This window comes from Gavialis gangeticus, unplaced genomic scaffold, assembly GCF_001723915.1.
Source record: "Gavialis gangeticus isolate Ggan-Ray unplaced genomic scaffold, GavGan_comp1, whole genome shotgun sequence".
NCBI lineage: Eukaryota > Metazoa > Chordata > Crocodylia > Gavialidae > Gavialis > Gavialis gangeticus.
In genome coordinates, this window is record NW_017729034.1 from 30393574 (window position 1) to 30403450 (window position 9877).

General features: G+C 52.0%; 1 protein-coding gene across 3 annotated transcripts in view; it reads right to left on the minus strand.

Annotated features, from left to right (window-relative positions):
* The window catches only part of TMEM63B (transmembrane protein 63B), a 43743-nt gene that overhangs the window by 23363 nt on the left and 10503 nt on the right, over positions 1–9877 (minus strand). For 2 of the 3 annotated variants that reach the window (XM_019526822.1, XM_019526821.1), the window contains exons 4-5: positions 7581–7619; positions 764–854 (exon numbers count right to left, since the gene is read on the minus strand). In XM_019526822.1, coding sequence (XP_019382367.1) covers positions 764–854; positions 7581–7619 — 130 coding nt within the window. The remainder of the gene's footprint in view (positions 1–763; positions 855–7580; positions 7620–9877) is intronic. The other variant, XM_019526823.1, reaches the window with a different exon arrangement.

Below are 9877 nucleotides of genomic sequence, written 5' to 3' on the forward strand. Positions count from 1 at the left end.
GTTGCCTGAGCACAGCATGTGTCAGGGTCTGGTCTGTGACAATACTACCAACTGGCTGGTCACCCTTCCCAAGGAGCCATTTTCCTTTATGATCATGGGTGATGGGGACAGCTCAACTCTCCTTAGTGACCAGTGAGCCCAGAAGCTCTCCCTCACAAGGTCAGGCCCAGAGTGGCCAGATGAGGAGCAATGTGCAAGGAGACAAAGAGGGAGCAGGAACTAAGTCAAAGCTTCCCCTAGTACAGAGCAGGTCTGGGGTGAGAGATGTCTCGTGGGAAGCCCACCAGGATTTGCTGGATCCTGGACTCTGCCATCTAACTTAACCACAGCTGCTTGTTGGGAGGAAAAGGACACAGCAAGGGACCATTCAACTGCCTTGTCACTTTTAAAAGAATTTATCAGCTGGCTGTGAGGTGGAAGAGCCAACACCATGTAACCAGCCACCACCCATTTGGGACCATAGTTTGAGAACCTCACTTCTTGCAACTGGTTGACAGGGTGTGGTGGGGTGATCTGGATACCTGGATTTTTTCCCCCAGAACCAGGAGTGGAGTATTTCCTAGTGGTTAGAGCACTGGACAACAAGTCAGGACTCATTTGCTCTATGGCTTTGGGTAAAAGGCTTCGCTTCTCTGCACTTCTGTTTTCCTCCTGTGGGATGGGAAGGATGATGCTGGCTTGGTCCCAAGGCTCAGCTGGCACATGCAATGGACTATAAGCCACCTAGGCAGGAGGTGCTACACTGATTTTTGCTGCTACTCACATTGTCCCTCTGGTCGAAGTCCACGGAGCTGGAGACGGAAGTGAGGCGCTCATAGCGGTCGTGGTTGTCAGAGTGCAGGGCAGAGGCCACACTGGAATTACAACAGTGGGGAAGAAAATCAATGAGTCAGTGGAAGAAAGCAGAGAAGACTGGCCAGGAAGCAGCAGCACCCAGAAGATCAGAGGTTAATTCAGGTCAGTTTGCCCCAGGCGAGATGGAGAGAGAAGAGCCTCAGAGAGCAGAGTGTCAAGCAGTTAGCAGAGTCCCTCCTCATACCACATGGACAAGACTGGCCTCCAGGGCCTGACCCACAGACAGACAGACATAGAGCTCTACTGTCATTCACAGGAACAGACAAAGAGAGTATGTTTAAGCAGGTTCCCTTTCCTTCCTCTCCCTTTCTCCCCAGCAGTCCCTCACTCCCAGCCAGGTCTGGTCAGCAACAGCAGGACAGCTAAGCTGCAGCTCAGACCAAAGGCCAGAGAACATGATGCGCCTGTGCACGTGTATTAGAGAGTGAGGACACAGTTGCCCCCAGGTGAGGAGGGTCTTGGGGATGCTGCTAAGGAGGAGAGATTAGGCCTACCAAATTTGGAGTGGGGATGGATATTGGATAAGAGGGGATATAGGAGAGGGCTCCATGGTAATGGGTGCCATGAGTAGGTTGCTTGCGAGACAGCTGCAAGGAGCCACATGGGAAATCTAGGTGACAACTTCAAATTGGTTAATTAAACAAAAATCCCATATAGCAGTGGTTTTCAATTTTTTTTGGCTGCATACTCTTTTACCTGCAAAATATTGCTACTTGTATCCTACATACCTGACATGTTTCTGCATGTTCATTCCTTAGACAGAGTGTTGATGCCAACATCAATGCCATTACTCACTGTGCAATGAACAATCAGAAACTCCACCATCATTATTAAGATTTAGGCATGTATCCCTCAGGGTACATACATCCCAGTTTAAAAACTGCTGCCAGACAACATGTGACTGCCCAAGCAGAATGCTGAGGCCAAGTTTAAAAATATAAGAACAAGACTTCATGAGGAATACAAGAAGACCCAGGAACTAGCTCAGGGAGAAATGTGTATGGGCGATATATGATTAAACCAATGACTTCCCTGGGCACAGGTTCCTCTATAAATACCCACTAGTAGGTACTGACATGTTTTCCTGAAGCATTTTGGTACTGGGCAACCTTAGGGCATTTATACACATACTTTTTTTCCCCGCACACTGGGGAGCCTGCTCCGCATGAGCTGAGGTGAGCTTCACTGCACTGCATGCAGTTCTATAAGTGGCGAAATGTGCGTCAACAGGCAGAAAATGGCAGCGGTGCACTTTTGAATTAAAGCACCTCTGAGGTGCAATGCAAGGCACCTTTAAAGCGAAACATGCATGTGTAAAAATGCCCTTCGAGACAGGACACTGGTGCAGTTTCTATGTCCCTCTGGTGAATGAGAGGGCTGGACAGAGTGAGTTAGCATCTGGGGGATATTATAGTGCTGTACACAGTTTTGCAAATATATCGTAACATTTTCCTTCATGCATTTAGGGATTTAGCTGGCAATATCATCAGCTCCATTCTTCCAAAGGAAAATGGAGTCACAGAGAGAGGAGGGGACTTGTTCAAGATCACATAGAGGCAAGCGTGGCCAAGCCAGGAACAGGACCCAGGTGACCTGCCCCCCAGACCTGTTCTAACTGCCTGACCCTGTTTTCCTTCCTATGAGCAAGCTGAGGGTCAAGCATATGAACAGGCAGGAGTGTATGGAGGCACCTCTAGTATTCAGTCTCTGGCTGGCTTTGCCGTTAGGGGGCACATCTACAATTCTGGAGAGAACAGCAACATTTCTCACACATCCTTCTCAAGGTGACCAAAGACTGGATAGACAGGTTGGATTGCATCCTGGGACACGTAGTTTCTGTAGACATCACTTTTCTCATTAAGGAGGAGAGCTGGGTACCTCAGGGGCCATATGCAGACTATCTTGACCTAATTCCCCAACCCCTTATCCTCAGCCTTTGTCCTGCTATCACAGCCTGCAAGCTGCTCAGAGTGCAGTTGGGTAGTGCCCAGTGGGAGCAGCAGCTTGTCCCTCATTTTTGCTGGGAAAGCCAGAGAGGACTGGCTGAGCTCCCTGGAGGCAGGCTTGGCATAGTTTGCTCCATAAACTTCAGCACAGTCTGTGCTTCAGGAGCAGGTGGGAAATCCTCAATTCCCACGAGGGGAAACCAAACCAAAACAGGGTGTGGGGGCAGAGATTGGGGAATTGCTCTGGGCTGGAAGGCAGAGAGCAATAGAGGGGGAAGAGGCAGCTACTCCCTGCAGAGGATGAGGATGGCAGAGGCCAAGACACTGAGTGCTGTGTATTAGCAATTTCCCCTCAGCGAACGAAGCTACATGGTGGAACATACTGGGGAGGTGGGGGTGTACTAACCAAACCATGTTTCCTGTGGGTCACTTGGGGTGTCATTCACTTGCATGGCATAAGCCAACTAGTTCTCTCATAGCTGTATCATAGCAGTGGAGGCTGCGGGGATGGAGTGCACAGAAGGCTCTCAGTCTCAGACCTGGTCCCCTGGGGTTTAGCTCCAAGACTGCTCCAAAGCCAACAGAAAGCAATAGGTGCTCTACCCTTTGGGGGGCTTTGGGCCAAGCCTGGGGTTATTATTGCAGAGTATTTCCATCAGAAGGAGACATTACTCCCCCTTTTGAGCCCAGGGAGGCTAGCTCCTGGGGAAGCTGGGGGTGCTGAAAGCAGTGAGTGAAAAAATAAATGTCTGATCAGGCAGGAAAGGGAGCGAGGGACTACCTGAGGGAGAAACTGGACAGTAGGATACTTGGACAGTGAAGAGTGGGGAGGCCTGTGAAACTTGACTGCAGAAGAGACCTCTCTGAAGAGCTGAGTTATAGAAAAGGCCCCACATGCTCTTCAGCAAGCCAGACCATACTTTTGTAGCCTGATCCCTGCATCCCACAGCACACGGCCGTGGCAGATTTTGTAGCAACTTCAGAATGACTCTGGAGATGGAGAACGGGGTAGTGCAACAGGTTGGGTTGTTCACTTGGATATTTTATATTGTCTCCAATTGTCACTGTGCTGGAGGGCTCTGGGGTGAAAAATGGAACCGAACCTCAGTTAAAAGGGGAAACCTAGAGGTTTTGGGAGATAACAGGAGACAGCTGCTTCCAGACTTGGTGAGAGGGAAGGAGCAGCCTGAGATTGTAGGTTAAGCATGTCAGCTGGATGTTTCTGTCAAATCAGCAATGAAATGGTAAACAGTGCTCACATTTATGCTGTCATCACTATGTTTCAGGGTTAATATCCCAGCTGGATGAACAAGGAAATTCACCTCATTATAGCTATTCTTTCAGGTTCTCTGTAAACTCAGGCAGGCACCCATGGTTTGGCTACACTTGGTTCGTGTTATCTTGCCAACAGTCAGGGACTGCATTTAATGGAAGCTGAGATGCTCAAGCCTAATCCTGCAGCAAGAAGTAGAGCCCATGGCAGTGAGCTCACAAGACAGAACTTGCTACTGAAGCATGCAAGCCTGCCTGGTAGGAGACTGAGCTGCTGTTCTGGACCATGACAGGCAGCTGTGTGGCAAAGGAGCAGCTGAAAATGTTAAGAGAGACCTTGAGAAGTGATGGGAAAAAAGTGGTAATGGGAGGCTGACACCTTAGGCAGAAGGATGGATGAACAGAAGGCAGGCAGGAAGACTGGAAATAGGAAAACTTGGCCCCCATTAGGGGTGCTAGATGATGACAGGACTAGTTGGAGAGGAGCCCAAACAGGGACTGAGAAGCAAGCACAAAAGCAGCCAGCAGAGGAGAGGTAACTGGTCCTCATTAATGACTCTCCAGAAAAGGGGCTTCTATGACAGAGGAAGGGAACTGGGAGGGCCCAGGCTGCCCCACAAGCATCCTGGCAGAGGACTAGAGAAGAGCAGGGCAGCTGCTGCAGAGTGGCCTGATCTCGCCACCACTCCCCCTGCTGCTGCCGGGGAAGAGAGGACACAAGCAAAAGGCGATTAAAGAAGATCAAGGAGGACTTCAGGGACATGGGGAGGGAAATGAGAGGAGCAGATAGAAAGAAGCCTGCAGCTGAAGGTGCAGATGTGCCACTCCCTAAGGGAAGGAGGGGAGAGTCCCCTCTCTGCACAAATCAGGGGAGACCCTGAGCTAAGCCTGAAGCCCTTTCAGTCTCAGAAGCCTTCTGTCCTGGAGCAGAGAGGGATTAGCAGCAATCCCTGCAGCTCTGCAGTTGGGTAGCTATGCTGTATCCCAGGACCTTCCTTTTCCAGTCAGACAACACAGACCAAAACTGTTCGGAGGAGAGCAGTGTCAGAGGGATCCATTTAGAGAAAAGAGCAGAAATCAAACCTCACCGGCCAGACTCAACACAAAAGACGGTGGTGGTGATGTGAGGGGAGTGGGAGACGGCCAGTCTGGAGCCCCAGGCCAAGTGTGAATGTCAAGAAGGGGGGGCAGTCACTGGGGACATGCCTGGAAGCAGCACTGCACCATTACAGGAAGGAGGAGGCAGAACGGATCTCATATGCCCCTTCCTGCGAACACTGTACCCAGGGATGCCAGGAGCCCCTACAGCCAGGCCCCCCAAAGCAAGACTGAGCAAAGCATGAGCAAAATGTGCTCTAGGCTGCGATCCTGCCCTGGTCCCTGCAAGTGGGTCAGGATGAGACCTGTCAGGCCCATCCTGTAGGACGCAGTGCCTGCGCAACTATGACTCACTCGCCGTGGAGTCTGGGCCTCAGGCACGGGGAAATAAATGTGCACAGGATCCACGAGGGGGAGCTCGTGGGCAACGTGTTGCCAGGCAGACTAGCCCCAGGTTGGCCGCTGAGCCAAGCAGGAGGCAGCAGTGTGGGCAGGATGTGGGACAGGACCTCTTCTACCTGAGGGCTGGGGCCTAGCCTGCTGCCTCCCTCCCTGCCCATGAAACAGAGCCATCCTCTGCTCCAGCTTGCACAGGGGATGGCTGGCATGGGTCTGGGCAGCAGGAAGAACAAGGACACAAGCAGACAGGTGAATCCACAAGCAAGCCAGCACTTCTCTAAGATGAGGGTGCCACCTGTGCTAGTTAGGAGTGATGCTGTGCAGGGAACCATGCCCTGGGTCTCAGGCTGTGAACATCAGGCCTTGGTGGCCAGCAGACCAGCTGCAGCCCTTGCAGGTTTCTCCATACCCGTGTGCACAACACACCAACGCAACCCTGCGTGGAGACACAGCTGGGAAGGAGAGCTGCTGCCAGCCCTGGGGTGGGGGTGGGGAGAAGATAGATTCAATCTGGGTTTTCCTTGCTCAGCTCCAGCAGTTGTTAGCTAGTAGCCATCAAAACAAAGCATATCATGGCTCAGGCTGTGAGATCCCCCTAGGCAGCAGAGAGAGGATCCTTGCCGGGGCAGGAGGGGGAGGAGGGTGGAACAAGAGAGAAGGAAGGGGCGAGCAGGACTCAGGGGACTGGTACTGCCTCCCCAAAGAGATTCTGTGCCGGGCCCTGGGTGTGTTTTGTGCTCTGCAGTGAGAGCTGGTCCCCTCCCACGCAGCACTGGCTGTCTGGCCAGGCAGAGTAGCGCAAACAAGACCAGGTGATCAAATAGATCACTGCTCTCTAGGGTGGGGACAGGGCAGAGTGCATATTTTGGAAAAAAAAGTAGTCAAAATGTGTAAGGATGTTGTCCCTGCTGGGAAGCAGAAGGAACATGTGTGGGCACAGGATCTATCTGGACCAAGTTGCTAGACCAGCAGTTGCTGCTGGGGTTTTGCAACAGGCAGTGTCAGGCCAAGGTACCGGAAGGTGCCTTCCATAGCCCTACCGGGAAGCACATGCCTGCAACACTGGCTGTACACGGAGTATGAGCTTAGGGAAGACAAAGACAGTGCCATCCCCTGGCACAACTGCTAGGTTTAGGGTGCATGGGGAGGGGGGAGAGGCCCTGCCCCCCATAGCAGGCTGACTACTCAGGGGATAGTAGGGAGCAAACTCCAATAACCACACCCCTGACCTACCAGGCCCTCTCCAAAACTAGGTATCTAGGAAGACCCAAGGACTAGGAGAGCAGCTCTTGTTTTGCTCCACACAACCCCACCCACCCCTCGCTGGTCCGGTAGCACAGCTGAATTGATTGGCATGAGGAAAAGGCCTTGCTTAAGAGAAGGCACAACGAGGGATGCCTGTGGAGTCAGAGGGCAACCTGTATTCACAGCTGCTCCTTCTGGAGGGGCAGAACCAGACTTCTGGCTCCTGTGCCTCTGAACATGGGGATGGGAAAAGCCCCTTTCCTTTCCCACCCCAACTGTGTGGTGGCAATGAACTGTAGTCTGAGTCAAGGGCTTCAAGAGAAGCCCCTCAGCACTGCCATCCGCAGATGGACAGAGGAGGGGTGAGCAGGGTGGGAAGCAACCAGCCTTTGGGAGGTGGGGGATGGGATGAACAGAGTGCAAACACACAAGCTTTGGAGTAAGGAACAGTTAATTCTGTGGCAGCCTCCAGCATCGCAGGGCAGGCTGCTCCTTGGGGGGACCCTCCTTCAGAGGACAGGGTCGGGTATCTGGGAAGGAAAAGGCAAGGGATGGGGCTCCTTCAGATGTGGCATATGGAAGAAAGGGAAGAGCCTGCATCAACTGAAACACACAGACCCTAAGCCCTAACTCCCAGCTACTCAGATTAGTCCAGACACAAGACTAAAAACTGCAAAAGAAAAGGCAGGAGAGAATGACAGGGAAGGAGAGAGAGAGAGAGAGAGGTAAAAGAAAAAACACCCTGAAAAAAAACCAACAACGTACTATTCCCGCTCCTCTCGCTCTGTCTGCCAGTCCCGCCGCCTGGGAGCAAAAAAAACAGAAAAAGGGAGGGTTACAACCATGGGAACTGTCAGGCACACTCAGGGAGCCTCCTCTGTCTAAGAGGACACTGCACCAGGCAGCTCCTTGCCATCCTGAGGAGAAGCCTGTCTACCAGCAGACAAAAGGAAGAAAATAAAAGGCAAAAAACCCCTCTTTTCATAGCTCTGTTTCGCACCAGGCTGCAAGTGCCCTAAGGCAGGGACCCTTTCATTTTTGCCTGTGAAATCTGACATGCACCTTTGGAGCTGACTCAGTTAGTAATGCACTTCCATTAGCTCTGCAGTGCAGCTGGGGCTCTCACATGAAGGGGTTGTAGTTTTGGAGCTGCAAACTTGATGGGAAGTGTGTGTGCACACGTGCAAATTTGGGATTTTGCAAAAGACTCTGCACTGCTTCCCTGGACATCATGTGTGTCTGTAAAATTCCAAACCAACAAATGCAGTATTTTTCTCCTGAGCAGAAAGATGATGCAAGACATGCACACAACACCTTGGCATGGACCTCTACAGTCTCAGTCCTATCCCACAACAGATTCCCAAGTTATGGTGTGCAAATCTGGCAGAAAGCATTTCCCACTCTTACTGCCCCATTCCTCCTTCCCTACTGCACTCCTGCTTTCCACTCCTACTGCCCCATTGTCAGGGACCTGGAGCCCAGCAGCCAGGATGTGGGGGTGTTTTCTGAGGAGGATGTGGGGTCCTTCTTTCTGGGCAGGATGCCCCCTATAGCAGCTCTTGAAGAAAGGGAAGATGCTGAATGACCTTCAGGAGCTGTGCTCTCTGAGGTGGAGCAAGAGCAGCAGCACACAAGTTGAGCCAGCTCCTGTCAGACCTGGGCAGGCAGGACAGCCTGGACAGGCAAGGCCAGGACTCTGCAGTGCCAAGTAAGAGAAGCTCTCCTAGTTCAGCTTCCTGTCTTTCCTCATTTGATCTTCTGGTTGAGCTATTCTTATACACTCAGGTCTCCCTGACAGCGCTGGTGTCTAGCCAGCACGCTGACAGACAGGGACAGATCCCCCTTTGCTGCATGTTACATTAGGACAGAAGACACTTTAGGAGAAGCAGCTCCACCTGTCCTGGAGACAAAGGCCTAGGGCCAAATCCTGCTTCCGCTGAGAGCAAACCCCATTGACTCCCCAGGGAGCAAAGTCAGCTGGTGCATCCTGCCTGGCTCTTCCCTCCTCCCACCCCTCTTCAGTGTCTTAGAGCAGCGCATGTGATTACACAGGCAGTGGGAATGTTTAACATGCCACAATGCCCCTCCTCCACAAAACGAGGAACAGACCAAATAATTTTGGTGCAGGAGGGAGGGCTGAGGACCTTGACAGCAGGGAAGCTGCTGTCTAGCAACCTATAGGAACTGCCATTTGGGCCCAGGGTGCTGCCATGCTACCTTCCTCTCATCACATTTCCCTCCACCACATGTCAGTGGAGGCGGATCATGGCCCAGGCACACTAAGTGTGTGAAGGCCCAAGCCAGTAACTTTCCTATCCCATCACTGCTAGGGAAATTGGGCCTATACGTCCATTTCGAGAAATTCTTTTCCCCTTGTGATGAAGACTCTGACACTTCTCTTAGTCTCCTGATTAGGGACTGAGGAGAGGCTCTCTCCTATAAGTCCTCTTAGCCCCCCTCTTCCTCCTCATACATTTTAGAAGCAAACTCTAACCTAAGGTCTCTGCACCAGCTCCCTAAGGTTATCTGGGGGAATGGAAAAGGAACACTCACTGCCCCTATCAAGGATCAGAGGTGATGTAGGAAACCCTCAGCCCAAATATTTTAGGCACTGGAAAAAAAAGACAACAGTCTGACCTGTATGGAGGGTGTCCTGGCAGCAAATCACCAGCTGGGCAAAATGTTTGAATTGCTGCCTTAAAATGTTCGGGTGTAATGGGGATGGCAGGATAATCTTTTTCCTCCATGGTTCAGACATCAGTGCAGGAAACACAACGCTTGAGGGCTTAGATCAACCATCTCCTTTGGGATGCCTGTTGTGATCCCCCCCAAGGCCTGGGCTTCAACATCCGCACCCATAGCTACCAGCATGAAGATGCTTCACTTCACTTGAGATCCAAAGTATTTTCTAGGGAAGCAGCAGCCCAGCCACCTCTGCTTCATCCCAGGGGTGGGGATAAGAGCCTAACAGAAGGCTGGGAACACTGCTTACCTGGCCTGACACAACCCTCCCGTTCCCTTGGATCCCCCTAACACTCACTGCCTGCCCCCCCCCCCCCCCC